Source organism: Hemiscyllium ocellatum, chromosome 3 (assembly GCF_020745735.1).
Source record: "Hemiscyllium ocellatum isolate sHemOce1 chromosome 3, sHemOce1.pat.X.cur, whole genome shotgun sequence".
Taxonomy (NCBI): domain Eukaryota; kingdom Metazoa; phylum Chordata; class Chondrichthyes; order Orectolobiformes; family Hemiscylliidae; genus Hemiscyllium; species Hemiscyllium ocellatum.
The window spans coordinates 90,934,316-90,957,517 of record NC_083403.1 but is presented as its reverse complement, the minus strand read 5'-3'; the positions used below and the strand labels follow the sequence as shown (position 1 = coordinate 90,957,517).

General features: G+C 41.4%; 1 protein-coding gene across 1 annotated transcript in view; it reads left to right on the top strand.

The window, feature by feature from the left end:
- LOC132833499 (regulating synaptic membrane exocytosis protein 1-like) overlaps positions 1–23,202 on the top strand; it is a 786,224-nt gene that overhangs the window by 439,787 nt on the left and 323,235 nt on the right. The window contains exons 6-8 of the mRNA XM_060851848.1: positions 16,688–16,755; positions 18,425–18,535; positions 19,990–20,089. Of these exons, the coding sequence (XP_060707831.1) occupies positions 16,688–16,755; positions 18,425–18,535; positions 19,990–20,089 (279 nt within the window). The remainder of the gene's footprint in view (positions 1–16,687; positions 16,756–18,424; positions 18,536–19,989; positions 20,090–23,202) is intronic.

Below are 23,202 nucleotides of genomic sequence, written 5' to 3'. Positions count from 1 at the left end.
CAAAAACTTCCAGCTCGGCGAACAGAACCACAACAACGAGCACCCCGAGCTACAAATCTTCGCACAAACCTTGATCTCTGTAATGTATTCACCAAAAACGGACACCCCCACAATTTCATCAACAGATGCCTAAGGGAAAGACAACAGAATGAGGACATGCCACAACCCAATGCCACGTTACCATACATCAAGAACATTTCTGAACTGACAGCCAGACTACTACAACTACTAGGACTCATAACAAGCACACAAACCAACAGCTACTCTCAGACAACATCACACCAGGACAAAAGACCCGATACCCTGCATGAGCAAAACCAATGTAGTGTACAGAATCCCATGCAAGGACTGCACAAAACACTACATAGGACAAACAGGAAGACAGCTAACGATCCGTATCCATGAACACCAACTAGCCATAAAACGACACGACCAGCTATCCTTAGTAGCCATACATGCAGATGACAAGCAACATGAGTTCGACTATGAGCAACACTACTATTACAGGACAAGCCAAACAGAGAACAGCCAGTGAATTCCTAGAGGCATGGCACTCATCCACAGATTCTATCAACAAACACATCGACCTGGACCCAATATACCAGCCACTGCAGCGGACAGCTGGAACTGACAACCGGAAGCGACAGAGACAAACCACTTTAAATGCCGGAGGAAACATCACAGAAGTGCTTCACAGGAGGCTCCCAAGCACTGAGGATGTCACCTAGACAGGGGACGAAACATCTGCAACACAAATTCCCAGCTCGGCAACAGAACCACTACAATGATTTCCTTTTGTTGAATCCATGTTGACTAGGACAGATTCTGTCACCACTTTCCAAATGCTGAGTTTTTACATCTTTAATGATTGACTTCAGCATTTTCCTCACCACTGATGTCAGGCTAAATGGCTGATAATTCCCTATCTTCTCTCTCCCTCCTTTTTTACAAAGTAGAGTTATATGAACTATGCTCAAGTCCATTGGAACTTTTCCGCAGTCAACAGAATGTTGGAAAATGCTCACTAGTGTGTCTGCTGTTTCTAGGGCCACTTCCTTAAATACTCTGGGATGCACAGCATCAGGCTCTGGAGAGTTACTGAGTTTTAATCCCATTAATTTCCCCAGAACCATTTCCTGACTAATAAGGATTTCCTTCAGTTCCTCCATCATGCTTGACCCTCTGTCCCCTAGGAGAAAGTGAGGACTGCAGATGCATAGAGATCAGAGTTGAGAGTGTGGTGCTGGAAAAGCATAGCAGATCAGGCAGCATCTGAGGAGCAGGAGAATCGATGTTTTGGGCATAAGCTCTTCATCAAGAATTATGTCACCTATCATTTCCAGAAGGCTAGTTGTGCCCTCATTAGTGAAGACAGATCCAAGGTTTTCATTCAACTGGTCTACCATCTCTTTGTTGTCCATTATGAATTCACCTGATTCTGATTGGAAGGGACCTAAATTAATCTTCATCAGTCTTTTTCTCGTCACACATCAAAAGAAGCTTTTGCAGTCCGTTATTGTATTTTCTGCATATTTTTCTCTTCTGAATTAAAACTTTTGACCACCTCAGCTGAATTTAAAATTTCTCCCAGTCCTCAGGTTTGCTGCTTTTTCTGGCCAATTTGTATGGCTCCTGTTTGGCTTAACACTACCCCGATTTCTCTTGTTACCCAAAGCTGAGCCACATATGATGTAATTGGGATCACGGAGACCTGGCTCCACAGTGACCAAGGATGGGAACTCAATGTCCAGAGTTATGTAATTTTCAGGAAAGATAGATGGAAAGGAAAGGGAGGTGGGGTAGCTTTGCTGATTAAAGATGGAGATTAACATAATAGTTGTTTCTCAGAGTGGAGGCCTGTGACCAGTGAAGTGCCACAAGCATCAGCACTGGGTCCACTACTTTTCGTCATTTATATAAATGATTTGGATGTAAACATGGGAGGCGTAATTAGTAAGTTTGCAGCTGACACCAAAATTGGAGGTGTTGTACATAGCGAAGAAGGTTACCTCAGATTACAATGGGATCTTGATCCAATGGACCAATGGGCTGAGGAGTGGCAGATGGAGTTTAATTTAGATAAATGTGAGGTGCTGCATTTTGGGAAAGCAAATCTTAATAGGACTCATAAACTTAATGGTAAGGTCCTAGGAATGTTGCTAAATGAAGATATCTTGGAGTGCAGGTTCAACACTTCTTGAAAGTAGAGTCACAGGTAGATAGGATAGTGAAGAAGGCATTTGGTATGTTTTCCTTTATTGGTCAGAGTATTGAGTATGGGAGTTGGGAGGTTATGTTGTAACTGTACAGGACATTGGTTTGGTCATTTTTGGAATATTGTGTGTAATTTTGGTTTCCTTCCTATCAGAAGTATGTTGTGAAATGTGAAAGGGTTCAGAAGAGATTTCCAAGGATTTTGCCAGCGTTAGAGGATTTGAGCTAACGGGAGAGGCTGAATAGGCTGGGTCTGTTTTCTCAGGAGAGCCGGAGGCTAAGGGGACCTTATAGAGATTTATAAAATCATGAGGGGCATGGATTTGATAAGTAGACAAAGTCTTTTCCCTGAGGTGGAGGGGTCCAGAACTAGAGGGCATAGGTTTAGGGTGAGAGGGGAAAGATATAACAGGGACCTAAGAGGCAACTTTTTCACACAGAAGGTGGTGCATATATGGCATGAGCTGTCAGAGGAAGTGGTGGAGGGTGGTATGTTTGCAACGTTTAAAAGGCACTTGGATTGGATATGAATAGAAAGGGTTCAGAGGCTTATGGGCCAAGTGCTGGTAAATGGGACCAGATTAGGTTGGGATATCTGGTCAGCATGGATAAGTTGGACTGAAGGGCCTGTTTCCATGCTGTACATCTCTATGACTCTATAACTCCTGGTATATTAATTTGTAAGATTCTTTGTTACCTTGGGATAACTGCTGTTACCTTGGGATAACTGCTTCTCAAAGCTACCATTATGCTAACTTATGAGCTCACTTTAATGCTGAATCAGGCAAGCTAATTTTGTTATTGCAGCCATATTTATGCCAAGGGTAACAATATTATGCCACCTCTGACCAGGGGTTGCCCCAGCAGTCTGTCCAAAACTTATTTATCTTCCAGTATAGAGATTTGTCCTCAACTGAGTGTTGCAGATCACTACATTCCAAGGTGCAGGATTATGTGCTGAGGGACATGTTAAGTTTGGGTCAGCAGCTACAGAGGTACAATAGGAAAATTAACTGAAAGTGGAAACTAAGTGAAGCCCCTCATAACACATGTTTGATGTGTGGTGAACATTGTAACTATTAACTGTAATTATAAATGCAGTCGAATTATTAGAATAAACTGATATGTTTTTCTCATTGTGCGCTATCGACATTGAATGGAATGAAATAAGTTTTTTTTTATAAGTGCCTGAAACATTTTTGGTGAAAATTTCTCCATTGTTTGATGATGTAGTGAACTTGATCCAAATTTATTTCAAGTTAATGTATGTACAATATACAAGAATTCTACTCGAGGTTGAAGATTAAATGGTGTTAATAAGCCATGACAATGCTGTTGTTTGGTTTGATCCTTGATGCTGTGCAGGCTATACATTATGTCTTATTGCAACAGATTCAGAACTATGAATCACCAGTCTTCTGTAGGCTCCAAAGCTTTCTCTTCCTCTGGCTGTAAATAGTAGGACTCATTAAACCATTAGCAGTTTTGTGCAGTTGAGATTTTATTTCGTACATGCAGAGCCAATATAGATTACTGTGATAATCAATAACTGTAATGTTCTACAACATTCTAACCTGATGACAACAGCATTTCTAACCATATCATGCGATGTCAATACTGTAACATTCTGATGAGTGTAGCTGGTGAATACAAACAATGTCTTGACAAAAGAAAACTGGTGAAGAAATTTCTGTTGCCATAATTAGAATAGCAGTAGAATTAAACCCTAACCGAGCATCCATGTTGCATAGTGACCACTGTCAATGGGGCTCAGTGCTATGTGAATGGCGATGTTTGCTGACTTTTTACAGATTCTCCAAAACTCTTCAGGATAGATTAACAAAAAGGTTTGTAATGCATTTCCAACTGTTTAGATCATTTGTGCTGTAAAAGTCTCTTTTTCAACTTTTTTAGTTATATATTAAATAAAACAAGTTTCAGATGTAAGAAGAATTTGTTGTGACTGCCACTGTTTATGAATTTTTAAAAACATTTGTTGTTTGAGATAGAGGGGTGGCTTCACTGTTAATCTGAGGTGCAAAGTGCAGTATTTTGTTTCCATTAAAAAAATGACAAGTGATGCTGTATCTGGGTTACTTAGAGAAGCTCTGTTTTGAAGAAGACTGTTAATGTGTCCTGTTCCCCCTGTGCAATAATGTGGTTAGTAACTCAGAAAATCTATAGTGCGCCTTTTATATATTTTCAGGTTAGAATGTTTTGAATCAGCTGACTTCGTACAAGAATCTAGTTTCATTTCAAAGGCTGCTGCTCATCTGTAGGTTCATTCTGACTTCATAAATATTGCTGATTTGTAACTTATGTATTGTATTTCATTATGATCAGAGAAAACAAACAGAAATTTTAGCTCACCACAGTGTAAATCTTCTTACAGTTAACAGTTAGCAGCACAAGTTAGACTAAAAACAAGATGGTGGCTTTTGATTTTTGATTTTTGATAAAAGTAAAGTTTGCACCTGTGTTGGGAAGTGTGTTCAATCAGTTAGTGTGATGAAGATAAGACAATTTTTTTTGATTATTGTCTGCTTTCTATTTGTTGTTACTGTCTGTTTGGGCCTGTCAGTCTTGTGCACACTTTTATAGCCAATTTACAGGGAAATCACTTTGCAATGGATTTGGCTAGCTGATAGGAGGGGAATAAATGCAGTTATTTGTGATTATTCTGCTTTTGCTCTGTGGGCTGTCAGTTGCCAGCTTCAAGTCCACATTGAATCACATGGAAAGTCCAGAATTCTGTTCATTTAGGAACAATTCCTGTACTTTTCGAGTGCTTTCTAAATCCATCTGGAATAATGCAGCTTGAAATTAAAACTCACTGCAGCATAAGGTTTACTCTATATTTTTGCAATGTAATAGAGTCATAGAGACATACAGCATGGAAACAGACCCTTTGGTCCAACCCGTCCATGCCGACCAGAAAGCCCAACTCAATCTAGTCCCACCTGCCAGCACCCAGCCCATATCCCTCCAAACCCTTCCTATTCATATACCCATCCAAATGCCTCTTAAATGTTGCAATTGTACCAGCCCCCATCACATCCTCTGGCAGCTCATTCCATACTCGTACCACCCTCTGCATGAAAGCATTGCCCCTTAGGTCTTTTTTATATCTTTCCCCTCTCAACTAAGCCTATGCCCTCTAGTTCTGGACTCCCCAACCCCAGGGAAAAGACTTTGTCTATTTACCCTATCCATGCCCCTCATAATTTTATAAACCTCTATAAGGTCACCCCTCAGCCTCCGATGCTCCAGGGAAAACAGCCCCAGCCTGTACAGCCTCTCCTTATAGCTCAAATCCTTCAACCCTGGCAACATCCTTGTAAATCTTTTCTGAACCCTTTCAAGTTTCACAACATCTTTCCAATAGAAAGGAGACCAGAATTGCACGTAATATTCCAACAGTGGCCTAACCAATGTCCTGTACAGCCCCAACATGAACTCCCAACTCCTGTACTCAATACTCTGACCAATAAAGGAAAGCATACCAAACACCTTCTTCACTATCCTATCTACCTGTGATGCTACTTTCAAGGAGCTATGAACCTGCACTCCAAGGTCTCTTTGTTCAGCAACATTCCCAGGATCTTACCATTAAGTGAGTAAGTCCTACTAAGATTTGCTTTCGCAAAATGCAGCACCTCGCATTTATCTGAATTAAACTCCATCTGCCACTTCTCAGCCCATTGGCCCATCTGGTCAAGATTCTGTTTGCAATCTGAGGTAACCCTCTTCGCTGTCCACTACACCTCCAATTTTGGTGTCATCTGCAAACTTACTAATTGTACCTCTTATTCTCGCATCCAAATCATTTATGTAAATGACAAAAAGTAGAGGGCCCAGCACTGATCCTTGTGGTACTCCACTGACAAAGGCCTCAAGTCTAGAAAACAACCCTCCACCACCAACCTCTGTCTTCTACCTTTGAGCCAGTTCTGTATCCAAATGGCTAGTTCTCCCTGTATTCCATGAGATCTAACCTTGCTAATCAGTCTCCCATGGGGAACCTTGTCGAATGCCTTACTGAAGTCCATATAGATCACATCTACTGCTCTGCCCTCATCAATCTTCTTTGTTACTTCATCAAAAAACTCAATCAAGTTTGTGAGGCATGATTTCCCACGCACAAAGCCATGTTGACTATCCTGAATCAGTCCTTGCCTTTCCAAATACATGTACATCCCCTCAGGATTCCCTCCAACAACTTGCCCACCACTGAGGTCAGGCTCACCGGTCTATAGTTTCCTGGCTTGTCTTTACCGCTCTTCTTAAACAGTGGCACCATGTTTGCCAACCTCCAGTCTTCTGGCACCTCACCTGTGACTATCGATGATACAAATATCTCAGCAAGAGACCCAGCAACCACTTCTCTAGCTTCCCACAGAGTTCTAGGATACACCTGACCAGGTCCTGGGGATTTATCCACCTTTAACCGTTTCAATACATCCAGCACTTCCTCCGCTGTAATGTGGACATTTTGCAAAGTGTCATCATCTATTTCCTTACAGATATATTTTCTATATCCTTTTCCACAGTAAATACTGATGTCAAATACTCCTTTAGTATCTCCCCCATTTTCTGTGGCTCCACACAAAGGTCACCTTGCTGATCTTTGAGGGGCCCTATTCTCTCCCTAGTTACCCTCTTGACCTTAACATATTTGTAAAAACCCTTTGGATTCTCCTTAATTCTATTTGCCAAAGCTATCTCATGTCCCCCTTTTGCTCTCCTGATTTCCATCTTAAGTATACTCCTACTTCCTTTATACTCTTCTAAGAATTTGCTTGATCTATCCTGTCTATACCTGACATATGCTTCCTTCTTTTTCTTAACCAAACCCTCAATTTCTTTAGTCATCCAGCATTCCCCACACCTACCAGCCTTCCCTTTCACCCTGACAGGAATATACTTTCTCTGGATTCTTGTTATCTCATTTCTGAAGGCTTCCCATTTTCCACCGTCCCTTTCCCTGCAAACATCTGCCTCCAATCAGTTTTTGAAAGTTCTTGCCTACCTCCGTCAAAATTGGCCTTTCTCCAATTTAGAACTTCAACTTTTAGATCTGGTCTATCCTTTTCCATCACTATTATGAATTATGATCGCTGGCCCCAAAGTACTCCATCACTGACACCTCAATCTCCTGCCCTGCCTTATTTCCCAAGAGTAGCTCAAGTTTTGCACCTTCTCTAGAAGGTACATCCACATACTGAATCAGAAAATTGTCTTGTATGTACTTAAGATATTCCTCTCCATCTAAAACTTTAACACTATGGCGGTCCCAGTCGATGTTTGGAAAATTAAAATCCCCTACCATAACTACCCTATTATTCTTACAGATGGCTGAGGTCTCCTTACAAGTTTGTTTCTCAATTTCCCTCTGACTATTAGGGGGTCTATAGTACAATCCCAATAAGGTGATCATCCTTTGTTATTTCTCAGTTCCACCCAAATAACTTCCCTCAATGTATTTCCAGGAATATCCTCCCTCAGCACAGCTGTAATGCTATCCCTTATCAAAAATGCCACTCCCCCTCCTCTCTTGCCTCCCTTTCTGTCCTTCCTGTAGCATTTGTATCCTGGAACATTAAGCTGCCAGTCCTGCCCATCCCTGAGCTATGTTTCTGTAATTGCTATGATATTCCAGTCCCATGTCCCTAACCATGCCCTGAGTTCATCTACCTTCCCTGTTAGACCCCCTGCATTGAAATAAATGCAGTTTAATTAATTAATCCTACCTTATCGCTGCCTACCCTGACTGATTCACTTCTGTTCTCAAGTGTAGCAGTTTTAGATTGATCTCTTTCCTCACCATCTCCCTGGGTCCCACCGCTCTCTCTCCCTCCTCCCTCTCCCCCACCCCCCCCCCCCCCCCCCCCCCCCCCCCCCCCACCCCCCACCTTACTAGTTTAAATCCTCCCAAGCAGTTCTAGCAAATTTCCCTGTCAATATATTAGTCCCCTTCAATTAAGGTGCAATCCGTCCTTCTTGTACAGGTCACTTCTACCCCAAAAGAGATTCCAATGATCCAAAAATGTGAATCCTTCTCCCATATACTAGCTCCTCAGCCATGCATTCATCTGCTCTATCCTCCTATTCCTGCCCTCACTAGCTCGTAGAGCTAGAAGTAATCCAGATATTACTACGCTTGAGGATCTCCTTTTAAAATTTCTGCCTAACTCTCTGTGATTTCCCTTCAGAATCTCAACCTTTCCCTTCCTATATTATTGGTTCCAATGTGGATAATGACCTCTTGCTGGCCCCTCTCCCCCGTGAGAACATTCTGCACCCTCTCCGAGACATCCTTGATCCTGGCACCAGGGAAACAACACACCATTCTGCTTTTTCTCTGCTGGCCACAGAAATGTCTGTCTGTACCTTGGACTACAGAATCCCCTAACACAATTGATCTCTTGGAAGCTGACGTAACCCTCACTGCATTAGAGCCAGTCTCAATACCAGAAATTTGGCTGTTCGTGCTACGTTCCCCTGAGAATCCATCTACCTGTTGCGGGCCAATATTCACTTTGCATACACCCACTAGTGCTAGGTCATGTACAAATAGCTTCCCCCATTGCTTGAAGAAAACTGCAGTGCAAGCACCACACGATGAACTTCATCAAACTCTGCTTTAGAAGTACAGCAATTTCTTCCACAATGTTTCCTTTAAAATAGAGCTATTTTCCCATGCCAGTCCACAATGAAAAATACAGAAAACCAACGATATAGTCTTTACATAGTGCTATCACTGTGTAAACATTATTTCAATATAAATCATCCTTAGCTGGTGTTCACCTGGCAGATTCAGGTTAATAATGGTGTTCCTGGAAGATATGTAGAGACTACAGTGCTAAGTTATACTATAAACTTCACAGTGCTTTCTAGTCAGTCAACGAGGGTTCTTGTCAGCCAAAGAAGGCTCTGGGTCAGTCATGGAGGGCTCTGATCAAACAGGGATTGCTCTGTTTATTTCAAGGAAGGCAGTGGGCCTGTCAGGGAGGGCACTGGGCCAGTCAGAGAGAGTATTTCATTGGTCAAGGAGAGCTGAGTCAGTTGTGAAAATATTTAGGCCAATGACGGAGAGGTTTAGGCGAAAGAGAGCCCTGGTTCATTCAGTAAGAGGGTTAATTCACTTAGAGCTCTAAAAAATGTTCAGAATTTCGAATGCCAGTTCAATTTTCAGTGTTGTCAATATTATCACTGAAACAGTGGATCACTGAATTACAGTCAACTGCAAATGAATCACTGAATCACCATGTACTGCAAGGAATCAATGAATTTCTATGAACCACAATGATTCACCGAATTACAGAATAGCAATGAATTTCAGTGAATCGCTGAATCATACTGAAATAGGACATTGATAAATTAATGTGAGTGAAAACCTTTTTTTAGACATTTGCAATTATAATGCAACCAATGTGAGATTGTGGACTTCAATGCTTAACAAAATATAATATTGTGTTGACATATGAGGTGTAATATAAGCTCTGAACCAGAAGTTTGTAGGATCAAATTCGATTTCAAAATTTGACATATAATCCAAATGAATAATAGTGGCATACTTGTGGACATACTAAATTGTTAGATGTAGATTGATGTCTGTCACAGCTTGTGTCATGGAACTCCAGACCAATGCATTTGATTAATGGTGCTCTAACAAAGCTAATTGTGGTGTTGCTCACTGCTGGTGTGACAGTAGAGTATTTCTGTGTAACATCAGTGAGTCACTGAATTGCATTGAACTGTCGTGAATTGTCGAATTGCTGTGAACTGCAGTGAATCATTGAATCATGGTGAATCACTGAATCACAGTGAAGTGCAGTGAATCATTGAATTGCAGTAGCTGAAAAAGTCAGTTTCACAACAAATTGCAGTAAATCACCCAGAATCATAATGGATCACTGAATCACAGTGAAAAGCAATGGATCAATGAATCAGTAGGCCTACTGATTCTCTGTGAACTGTTGTGAATTATGAATTACAGTGAATCACTGGATCACAGTGAAATCAGTGAATCATTGAATTTCAGTGGCTGAAAATGTCAATTTCCATTTTTATTGCAAGACAGCATCCTGGAATGTTTCTTTGTTGGGGAAGTAACTGAACAACATCTAATTTAGATTTCTATAACAAAAATCAGAAATCAAAATCAAAGCAACAAAGTATCAGAGTCTTGTAAAACAAAAAAAACTTTGGTTAAGTATCCAAAAGGTATTTAAAGAGCTAGGTTTTAAGAAAGTTCTTAATGGCAGAGAGTGAGATGGAAAGATTTTTATGGAGGGGACGCCAGAGTTTGGATGCAGGCAGCTGAAGACACAGCCATCAATGATAAAATGATTATCATTAGAGATGCACAAGAGGCCAGATTTAGAGTGTGATTGCATGGCTGGAGGATGTCACAGAGACAGGGAGGACCAAGCCCATGGAGAGACTTGTTAACAAAAAGGAGAATGTTAAAGTCAAGAGGTTGACTGTGAAGATTGAATGTGAAGAATACTGCAATATGAAACAAACTGGTACACAAGCATCAGTTAGCAGCATGGGCTCAGTAGTTAGTACTGCTGCCTCACAGCACCAGGGACCTGGGTTCGATTCCAGCCTTAGACGACGGTCTGTGTAGAGTTTACACATTGTCCACGTGTGTGCATGGCTTTTCTCTGGATGCTCTGGCTTCCTTACACAATCCAAAAGATGTGCAGGTTAGGTGAAGTGTCCACACTAAATTGCCCATAGTGTTCAGGGATGTGTAGGTTAGGTGCGTTAGTGCAGGGTGAATATACAGTAATAGGGTAGGGAAATAGGTTTGAGTGGGATACCCTTCAGAGATTCAGTGTGGACTTAGAACATAGAACAATACAGCACAGAACAAGCCCTTCAGCCCACAATGTTGTGCCGACCACTGATCCTCATGTATGCACCCTCAAATTTCTGTGACCATATGCATGTCCAGGAGTCTCTTAAATGTCCCCAATGACCCTGCCTCCATAACTGCTGATGGCAATGCATTCCATGCTCTCACAACTCTCTATGTAAAGAACCCGCCTCTGACATCCCCTCTATACTTTCCTCCAACCAGCTTAAAATTTGTTGGGCCAAAGGGCCTGTTTCCACACCTTAGGGATTCTATGAAGCTGAATATTCAAGGCCTGATATTCCCAGTCTCTGCTCCACCATCAGGAGTACATTGAAATGAGACATTGACTACTAAACACACTGATCCTCTTTCAAACTGCTTGGATGAGGATATAGTCATCGGACTGTGAGATGCCTGCATGGAAATGAAAAGCTCACCTTGTTTCTCAATGAAAGGGAACCCAAGGTTTTCAGCAATCCTAAGCTATGGGATGGCAGTTTTAAACTTATAGCCATTGACACTGGCAGCATGGTGGCTCAATGGTTAGCACTGCTGCCTCACAGCGCCAGAGATCTGGGTTCGATTCCAGCCTCGGGCAACTGTTTGTTTGGAGTTTGCACATTCTCCCTGTGTCTGCTCCAGTGCTCCAGTTTCCTCCCACAATCCTTAGTAAGGAGCATCAAGCTGATTTGGGGAGAGCCTGATATCATGATAGTTGATGAAAGTTAACATAAGAAAATAAGAGGCGTACCTGGCAGTATCAGTACTATCCTCTTGTGTATCTATCTCAGGATGTTGGCTGGCAGACTCCATATTACGTGCTTATTCAATTCTCTGCACAGCATGACCTTGAACAGTGTCCTTCACAATTCAGAGCAGAGAAGTACAACTGAGCCTGTAGCCACAGCTATGTCTCACAGAGTGACAAGTGACATGGACACCAACACAAATGTAGAGTGAAGAGTGAATACAACGTTTCTTCCTTAATGAAGGAAATATCGCTAGCCCCTTGTAACTATCAAAGTGTGCCAATTCTAGGATGTGCCTGGGCAGATAGCTCTCTGGCTAAGTTAATCTCAACAATTAAGAATGATGCTGACATGATCACATGAGTAAAATGACTGACTGGATTGCTGTGCAGAGAGCTAGTATTGGACACAATGAGCCAAATGGCCATCTGCTGTCCCATAGGCGAAAGAGAGGACTGCAGATGCTGGAGATCAGAGTCAAGATTAGAATGGTGCTGGAAAAGCACAGCAGGTCTGGCAGCATCCGTTAAGCAAGAAATTCGATGTTTTGGCAGGTTCCTAATGAAGGGCTCCTGCCCGAAATGTCGATTTTCCTGCTCCTCGGATGCTGCATCTGCTGTACCACTATGATTCTATGACTTTAAAGTTCTGTACTGCTCCAGACATCTTGCAAGAGACACCCATATGGCCCGAAAGTTCTGTTTCAAGCTTAGAACATAGAACAATACAGCGCAGAACAGGCCCTTCAGCCCTCGATGATGCACCGACCTGTGGACTATTCTCAGCTTGTCCCCTTACACTATCCCAAAACCATCCATAAGGATTGCTTAAATCTCTCTAATGTGGCTGAGTTGACTACTTGGCAGGTAGGGCATTCCACACCCTAACCACTCTCTGCATAAAGGACTTGCCTTTGACATCACTCTTAAATCTATCACCCCTCAATTTGTAGTTATGCCCTCTCGTACAAGCTGACGTCATCATCCTAGAAAAAAGACTTTCACTGTCTACCTTATCTAATCCTCTGATCATCTTGTATGTCTCTATCAAATCCCCCCTTTGCTGCCTTCTTTCTAATAAGAAAAGACCCAAGTCTCTCAGCCTTTCCTCATAAGACCTTCCCTCCGGACCAGGCAACGTCCTGGTAAATCTCCTCTGCACCTTTTCCAATGCTTCCTCATCCTTTCTGTAATGGGGCAACCAGAACTGTACACAATATTCCAAGTGTGGCCGCACTATCGTTTCGTATAGTTGCAGCATGATATTGCAGTTCCAGAACTCAAGCCGTCTACCAATGAAACCTAACACATCGTATGCCTTCTAACAGTACTATCCACCTGGGTGGCAACTTTCAGGGATCTATGCACATGGACTCCAAGATCCCTCTGCACATCCACACTACCAAGAATCTTTCCATTGACCAAGTTCTCTGCCATCCTGTTTATCTTCCCAAAGTGCATCACCTCACATTTAGCTGCATTGAACTCCATTTGCCACCTCTCAGCCCAATTCTGCAGTTCATCCAAATCCTCCTGCAACCTGTAACATTCTTCCAAACTGTCCACTACTCCACCAACTTTAGTGTCATCTGCAAATTTACTAATCCATCCACCTATGCCTGCGTCTAAGTCATTTATAAAAATGACAAACAGCAGTGATACCCAAACAGATCCTTGTGTCACACCATTAGTAACCGTACTTCAAGCTGAATATTTTCCATCAACCACAACTCGCTGCCTTCTTCCAGAAAGCTAGTTTCTAATCCAAACTGTTAAATCACCCTCAATTCCATGCCTCCACATTTTCTCCATCAGCCTATCATGTGGAACCTTATCAGAGGCTTTTCTGAAGACCAAGTATACCATGTCAACCGCCCTACCTTCATCTACATGCTTGGTCACCTTCTCAAAAAACTGAATGAGGTTTGTGAGACACGACTTGCCCTTGACGAAACTATGTTGACTATCTGAAATCAAATTGTTGCTTGCTAGATGATTATAAATATTATCACTTATAATCCTTTCCAACGCCTTTCCTACAACAGACGTAAGGCTCACTGGTCTATAGTTATCTGGGTCATCCCTGCTGCCCTTCTTGAACAAGGGCAGAACATTTGCAATCCTCCAGTCCTCAGGTACTAAACCTGTAGACAATGACGACTCAAATATCTCCTCCCTAGCTTCCCAGAGAATCCTCGAATAAATCCCATCCAGCCCAGGGGACTTGTCTACTTTCACTCCTTCTAGATTTGATGGCACCTGTGCGTAACTGACCTCAATCCTTTCCAGTCATCTTGTACCTCATTTTTCTCCTCTACAATATTCTCCTTTTCCTGAGTGAACACCGATAAGAAATGTTCATTTAGCACCTCTCCAATCTCTACAGGGTCCACACTCAACTTCCCACTTCTGTCTTTGACTGGCCCTATTCCTACCCTAACCCATCCTTATATTCCTCACATACCTATAGAAAGCTTTAGGGTTCTTCTTTATTCTATTTGCTAAAGACTGCTCGTGTCCTCTCTTTGCTCTTCTTAACACTCTCTTCAAATCTTTCCTAGCTGTAACTCTCTATCGCTTCATCTGTACCATCTTGCCTCATCAACACATAAGCCTCTTTCATTTTCTGAACAAGAGTTGCAATTTCTGTAGTAAACCATGGTTCCCTTACCTTATCACTTCCTCCCTGCCTGACAGGGACGTACCTATCATGAACATGCAATATCTGTTCCTTAAACCAGCTCCACGTTTCGACCGTCTGCATCCCCTGCATTTTGCTATTCCATTCTATGTATCCTAATTCTCGCATTATAATTGTCCTTGCCCCATCAGTAACTGTTGACCTGTGGCATGTACTGATCCCTTTTCATCGCTAAACTGAATGTAATTGAATTATGGTCACTCTCTCCAAAGTTCTCACCTACAACTAAATCAAACACCTGGCTGGTTCATTACCAAGCATGAGATCCAGTGTGGCCTCCCCTCTTGTCAGCCCTTCGACATACTGTGTCAGAAAACCCTCCTGTACACATTGGACACAAACTGATCCATCCAACGTACTAGAGCTATAATATTTCCAATCAATGTTGGGGAAGTTAAAGTCTCCCATAATGACGATTCTGTTCCTTTCACTCCTACCCAGGATAATTTTGGCACAGCTTTGCAGTTTTTAGGGAGCACTTCGCAGCATCAACTCTGCAGGATATGCCATTGTCATGCCTGTTGTTGAGGTCAATGCTGCTTGATCCATCTCTCTTTTTTTATTACTTAGCTATTTAGTAGTGTCTGATTTGACTGAGTAGCTTTCTGCACTATTTCGGGGCAATAACAATTTCTGGATTGGTTCTTGAGCAGTTTCCAAATTGGTGTAAGGGATAAGCAGATTATGGAGGTGGATGTGTGGTTGAAGGATTGGTATAGGAATGAGATGTTCACTGTAATATTATGGTGGGTGCCACCAGAATCAGGCAGGGACAAGTTGAAAGGATAAATAAAGTGATCATAAGAACTTTTTGTTCTAGTGAATTTTAGAGAGATCACAAGTGGAAAAGGCATTCAAATGAATTTATACAAAAACAGCTGAAAGTGGGTGAAAGTGGTGTAATGGTTTGAAATTGTACTCGACATATTACAGGTTAAAGGAAGCTATAAGATAATTAAACCAGGAGAAAGAAATCAGCAGGGTCTGAATAAGTGGGCGGCACGGTGGCACAGTGGTTAGCACTGCTGCCTCACAGCACCAGAGACCCGGGTTCAATTCCCGACTCAGGCGACTGACTGTGTGGAGTTTGCACGTTCTCCCCGTGTCTGCGTGGGTTTCCTCCGGGTGCTCCGGTTTCCTCCCACAGTCCAAAGATGTGCGGGTCAGGTGAATTGGCCATGCTAAATTGCCCGTAGTGTTAGGTAAGGGGTAAATGTAGGGGTATGGGTGGGTGGCGGGTCGGTGTGGACTTGTTGGGCCGAAGGGCCTGTTTCCACACTGTAAGTAATCTAATCTAATCTAAAGATATGAGGGGTGAAGCACAGGTTGGTGTATCTGGCACCAGAAGTATAAGGCAAGTTTTTCTTTCATATAATGTGTGGTAAGTGCCTGTAATACACTGCCAGATGAGGTGGTGGAGGTGGAAACAAGAACAACATATCAGAGGCATCTTAAATAAGCAGGGAATAGAGGGATATATGACAGCATAGAGGCAAAAGATTTTTAAATTAGAAAGGTATTGTGTGTCGGCGCAGTCATGGTTGGTTAAAGGGTCTGTTCTTGTTTTGCACTTTTCTTTGTTCTTTCTAAGTTTGAATAAATTGTAGATTAATATTCCACTAGGCGGGTTTAACATGTTAGCTATTGCTGAGAAAGTGTCTGTTCTTCTGAGTACGATGTGAAGTAAATCATTTATAATATTTTGCATTTTCTTCAAAGTAACACAGGACACCACTAAACAGGCATCTCTCATTCGACAATTATAGGAAACTTTAAAACAAATTGCAAGTATACAACAGCACTGTAGACTTATAGCATTCATTGCTGAAAGTTGTGGCACAACTTTAGAATGTCTCAAGCAGTGAGGAAGAAGATGACAAGAATTGTTTCCTTAGAGTATAAGAGAATTGGAGGACAAAAAATAGTAGGAAATGAGCGGAATTGAGTTGGGTAAAGAGGCATTGAAAACTGTGCTTCTAAAGTGATTAAGGGTATTAAAAACAGAATCATTTTGGAGAAACCCAGCAGGTTTGGCACCATTAGTGGAAAGAGAAAAATATTTTGAGTCTGGTACAGACATTTTGAGATGTTTTTGTTTATTAATAAATGATGATGATTTGACTATACCTTACAGTTGTGCTATTTCCCTTCCAAGGTGATTTAGATTACTATTGGTTGGATCCAGTTACGTGGCATAGCAGTGAGACTTTACCCATCAGCTCGGTAAGAAAAACATAGTTTTTAATCATCACTAAAGTTGGAATGTGCTTACTGACAATGAGGGCTAACATTAAAGAATACAACACTAATTCTGAACAATCATTGTGATCAGAATTCTTTTATACAGTCAAAAATTTAGGAATGCACAAAACACTGTCAGCAATGCAATGCAGTCCGAATATAGTCATGTCAATACTGTCAGGAATGTACTAAGATTGTTCAGTGTTCTTGTGTGTATGTGTGAGGGCCATTGGCCAGAGCTGAGGAGAGTTCTTCGCGTGTGTATGAGTTTGCATTGATCTGAACTGCTGGGGACGCATGGCTGCTGAGGTTGAGCAGTGAGTTTATGGATATTGAGATTGAAAGATGCTTATTAGCAGAAAAGATTTGTGTGTTACTGGTGAAGTCAGCAATAACTGTCATGCCTTATTATGCTTGAGAAATTGATGGTGAGCTACCTTCTTGAACTGCTGTCATCTTTGGGATAAAGGGACACATATAAAGGAAATGGAGTTCCAGGTTTTAACCAGGCAACACTGAAGGGGATGCAAAGGAGATTCACCAGGATATTGTCTGGGATGGAGCAGTTTAGTGATGGATGGAGTAGCTGACTAAGCTTAGGTTGTTTTCTTTGGAGGAGGGAAGGTTGAGAGGGTACTTGATTGATGTGTATAAAATTACAAAAGGCATTGACAGGGTCAGTAGAAAGGAGCAGTTCTCCTTAAAGTGTCAATATAAAGGGGCCTATTTTTAAGGTGAAAAGTAGGCAGTTTAGAGAGAATTTGTAGAAGGTTTATTTTTCACCCAGAGATTGTGGGACTCTGCAATGCATACCCAGTTGGGTATTTGAGGCAGGTAATTCACAAATTTAAAAAAAGTAATTGGATGAGCACTTGAAATTTCATAGCATCAACTAATTGCTGTAAAATGCAACTTTCAAGATTGGAGCAGATTTTTGTTCATGTAGATGTGATGGGCCGAGGGCCTGTCTTTACCGTATAATTTTATGATTCTATAATTTACAAGTCAGGATAATGAGCAGGTTGGTGAGAAGCTTGTGGATGGTGCTGTGTTCAATGTATATCCTGCCATTGTCCTTGAATTTGTAGAGATTGCAGATTCCAGTGCAGTACAATTTATAGACAGTTCACACTGCTGTAACTGTGGTAAGGTGAGTGAATGATGAAAGCGACAAGTCATGGCTCCAATCAGTGATTAGAGTTAATTGTTAAAAGTTGTTAGAATCGCACTCACCCAGGCAAGTGGAGACAATTCCATCACACTCCTGACTTCAGCTTTGTAAGTGTTGTGCAGAGGTTGGAGAGTCAGGGGGTACAATACTTGCTGCAGGATTCCCAGTCTCCAACCTGTTCTTGTAGCCTCAACTGAAACAGTTGAGTTTCTGGTTAGTGATGATCCTTTTGATGGTAGGGGAATTCAGTTGTGATATTGCTGTTGGAAGTTACAAGGAATTAGCTTCACTTTGTTGGAAATGGTCATTGCCTGGACTTTGTGTGGAATGAATGTTAGTTGCTAACCTGGGCGTTAACCAGGTTTTACTACATTAGGGCATGGACTGCCTCAGGATCTGGAGACAAGATAATTTGTGCCAGTGTATCTCTGTTTTTGCTTTCTGATTAATATGATTGAATCAATTTCTTTTAATTGACAGCATCCTGTTACATGGCAACCATCCAAAGAAGGTGATCGTCTAATCGGGCGTATTATTTTAAACAAGAGAACAAGTATGCCAAAAGAATCGGGAGCGCTGCTTGGGTTGAAAGTGAGTTCTTTAACATGATATATGTGCACAACCCATCAGTAAAATGGATGGATTCGAAATGATGAATAGTTATTGGTGTCAATGCATATTCAAGTCTGTGCAGAGTGTTTGCTATGAACTACTGTGTCACTTGTATGCAAGAAACTCTGCATTATTACTAAATTGTAGAAGACAGAATATAGACTTGATGGATGAGTAATTAACGTGATCTGAAAAGATTTTGGTAGATTGTGCACAATTTTAGATATTAATTACTCCTGGAAGTCTATTACTTCTAACAGAGATTTAATTTGAATCATTGGATAATTCAATTCAGATTATTTTGAGAAAAATTACAGGCCTGCTTTAATCCTGTAAATTCAGTCAAATTACTCAATAGTTTTTGTATCTTTTGAATTATTTCAGGAGTGTGAACTAGTTGTTCTCTGAGGTAACATGTGGCGGCTAGGTTGTGACTGTAACAAAACTTTCAATGTTAAATATCGCACAATGCTAGATTATAGTCCACCAGGTTTATTTGAAAACACTAGCTTTCAGAGCTTTGCTGCTTTTTCAGGTAGTGTAAGTCCAACACTAATACCTCGACAACGTAATCTCATTGTAATGCAGTATTTCTCCCAGCAGTAATAATGGTATTTTGAGTTGGAGAAAGTTAGCATTAAGTCATCTCAAAATGGGAATGTCACTGCTCAGAGATCCAAAGTGGAAAACCTGTCCATAGAAGTGGAAAATCTGCCTCACTTCCTTTTCCTTCCAAACTTCCTTTTCCTTCCAAACTTCAAAAAATAGGGGTTTTCAAAGTCATGAGCGGGATGGACAGAGTAGATAAGGAGAAGTTCATGTTCATGAAAGAAACCAAAATGAGAGGACATACATTTAAAGTCATGTGCGATGAAGCAAGGGTGATGTGCGAAAACATTTTTCACATAGTGAGTGGTTAATGAATGGTATGTACTGCAGGTTCAAATCAGGCATTCAAGAAGACATTTGATAGTTCTTTGAATAATAATGTTTGCAGGGATGTTGGGAAAAGGCAGAAGATTGGAACTCGGAACAAAACCGGCACAGGAACAATAGGCCAAATGGCCTCTTCCTGCATTGTAACAATTCCATGATTCACTTACTATGATCGATCAGCTCAACACAGATTGGGAATCCATCCTGCAGCTCCACCAGTTTGGCTGTCTGAATGCCACATTGACACTCAGACAGCCTAATAAACTAATAAATAAACCATGCACTAATAAACTAAATCATAAGAAAAGCTCTTCACATTGCTGTTTTTACTTCATAGGGCAGTGATCAAAATATGATTTTGTTATTGTTTACACATGCAGCTCTCATACTGTACACAGTAACATGATGATTGTAGAACAGCTGTTGTGTGCTGTAAACCATCTTTAAGCAGTGATCAGTTTCTAGCTGAGAGTTACCTTGGCATTCTTGTCATCCAGGTGGTTGGTGGCAAGATAACAGAAACTGGACAGCTCGGAGCCTTTATCACCAAAGTGAAAAAAGGCAGCTTAGCTGATGTTGTTGGCCATTTGAGAGCTGGTAAGTAAATATTCTATATGCATACCTGCATGTCGAATGCTGTAGGATTAATTTATCTGTGTATGACATGCCTTGAGCCATGGCCTTAACTTTTCTTTCCAGAATGTTCCTGGTTGATTGGAAGGGAGTGAATATAAAACTGCTCCTCAATAAAGGAGCAAAAACCAGGACTCACAGGCCAGTTAGCCTGATATTAGGAAAATGATGGGAAAGTGGTAACTGTACACACAGAAAATTATGACATGATTCAGCAGGGTCAGCATGGTTTTATAAAAGTGTAATTGTCTTTGACAAATCTATTAGAGTTTTTATGAGAATGTATCTAGAAATTTACACAAAGGAGGACCAATAGATGAAGCATATTTGAAATTGCAAAATCCATTTTGTAATTTCTATGTGATAATCCACAATATAAGGGCAAATTGTGTCAGGTAATATTAACATAGTTTAAAAATCGGTCATCGGAGTAGAAGCAAATGGGGCATTTTAGGCTTGAGTGGATTTAGATTAGAAGTTAAGGACTCCCTTGTTGGCATGGTTAGTACATTTGCAGGTGACACTAAAATTGGAGGTGTAGTGGACAGCAGGATCTTGATCAGATGGGCCATTGGGGTGAGGAGTGCATATGGAGATTTAGATAAACTCTATTTAGATAAATATGAGGTGCTGCATTTTGGAAAGGCAGATCAAGGCAGAACTTATGGTAATGGTAATGTCCGGGGAAGTGTTGCTGAACAAAGAGACGTTAGAGTTCAGGTACATAGTTCCTTGAAAGTGGAGTAGCAGATAGATAGGCTAGTGAAGAAGGCATTGGTATGCTTTCCTTTATTGGTCACAAAATTGAGTACAGGAGTTCGGAGGCCGTGTTGCAGCTATACAGGACATTGGTTAGGCCACTTTTAGAGTATTGTGTGCAATTCTGGCTTCCCTGCTGTGGGAAGGATGTTGTGAAGTTTGTAAGGATTCAGAAAGGATTTACAAGAATGTTGCCAGGTTTGGATGGTTTGAGCTATAGAAAGAGGTTGAATAGGTTGGGGTGGCACGGTGGCACAGTGGTTAGCACTGCACCCTCACAGCGCCAGGGACCTGGGTTCAATTCCCGCCTCAGACGACTGACTGTGTGGAGTTTGCACGTTCTCCCCGTGTCTGCGTGGGTTTCCTCCAGGTGTTCCGGTTTCCTCCCACAGTCCAAAGATGTGCGGGTCAGGTGAATTGGCTATGCTAAATTGCCCGTAGTGTTAGGTAAGGGATATATGTAGGGGTATGGGTGGGTCGGTGTGGACTTGTTGGGCCGAAGGGCCTGTTTCCACACTGTAAGTAATCTAATCTAATCTATTCTCCCTGGAGTGCCAGAGGCTAAACGGTGACCTTATAAAGTTTTATAAAATCATGAGGGGCATGGATAGGATAAGTATGCAAAGTCTTTTCCCTTGGTTGGGGAAGTTCTAAACTAGATGGCATAGGTTTAAGGTGAGAGGGAAAGATACAAAAGGGACCTAAGGGGCAACATTTTCATGCAGAGGGTGGTGCGTGAATGGAATGAGCTGCCAGAGGAAGTGGCGGACGCTGGTATGATTACTACACTTACCAGGCATCTAAATGAGTATGTGAATAGGAAAGGTTTAGAGGAATATTGGCCAAATGCTGGCAAATGGGACTAGATTAATTTAGGATATCTGACCAGCATGGACAAGTTGGACTGAAGGTGCTGTTTTCAAACTGTATATGTCTATGACTCTATGACTGTTAGAGAGGCTGAGAGATCAGAGAAGAATTTCAGTGCATGAGGCTTTGATAGCAGAAGGCTGGGGCGATAGAGCATGGGGGAGTTACAGAGCTTGTGAAGGAATAAAGACAAAGAGAAGAATGTGAATTTAAACTGGTGTTAGCTGACAGGTAAGAAGCTGAGTGAGAATTGACGTGGAATAGGATGAAAATAGCTGAGGTTTAGATGAACTGAGACATATGTTGACTACAAAATTAGAAGCCAGCCAGGAATGTAATAGAATAGTTGAATCCAGAGGTGACAAGTACATGGCTGACACTTCCATCATTAGAGAAACTAAGGAAATGGTATAGGACAAATTACTGCAGATGCTGGAATCTGAACTGACCTCTGGTGAAGAGACATCCAGACTCAAAAATGTTAGCTTGCTTTCACTCCATGGATGCTGCCTGATCCACGGTGATCTCCAACAGTTTTTGTTTTCAGTGGAGGTAGTGATGTAGGCAGGCAATGTTGCAGAATAAGATTGGGGAAATGAATAACCCTAATTTTTAAGAGAACCAGCTAAGTATTTCAGTCGGTAACAAATATGTGACAATGAAGAGAAGTGGTATCAGAAAGGATTACTCTGGCCAAATCACAATGAAAGTAAATCATTCCTTCTGGGTGGTGGATTGAAAGTGGAGAAAATTCCAGAGTTAGGGAGGTCACAAAGCCATGGAGGGATTTGAAAATAAGGATTAGAATTTTACATGAGATGTTTCATGGCCAGAAGCCATTGCCAATTAATGAGTCCTGGAGTGTTTCAGGATTTGGGTTGGTGAGTACTGGATGACTCCACATTGATAGATGGTAAAAGTGGGAGCCCACAAGGAGTGTGATGGAATAGTCAAATCCAAAATGGGTACTTTGGGTTTACGTGCCAATTTGTTCCAATGGTCATATTAGAGAGATACATCAAGAGATGGAAGTGACTCATCAGTTTTGATGTTGGACTGAATGGCTGGGATGTTTGTCAGAATGGACGATTTGGACCAAAGGGGTCTGTTTCAGTGCTGTACGACAAAAACTTTGACTTTAAGTGAGTACACTTAGCAACATTTCTACATGTTACAGCAACAAAACAGCTCTACTGTGTTTTATTCTATACTGGGCTGTTCCAAGTACTTAATATTCTGCCCTTTGAATTTAGTTTTTTCTCAATGACAATAATTATATCAGGTTATCACATACTTCCATAGTTCTTGTACACACAGATAATAAAACTCACACATGGTGCACGCTATAAGATATCAATTGTAAAATGCATTGATTATTGTATTTCTGTGTAAAATGTGAAACATCAGAATTTGTCATTTTATCATGAAATATTTTAGTGACAAATTAA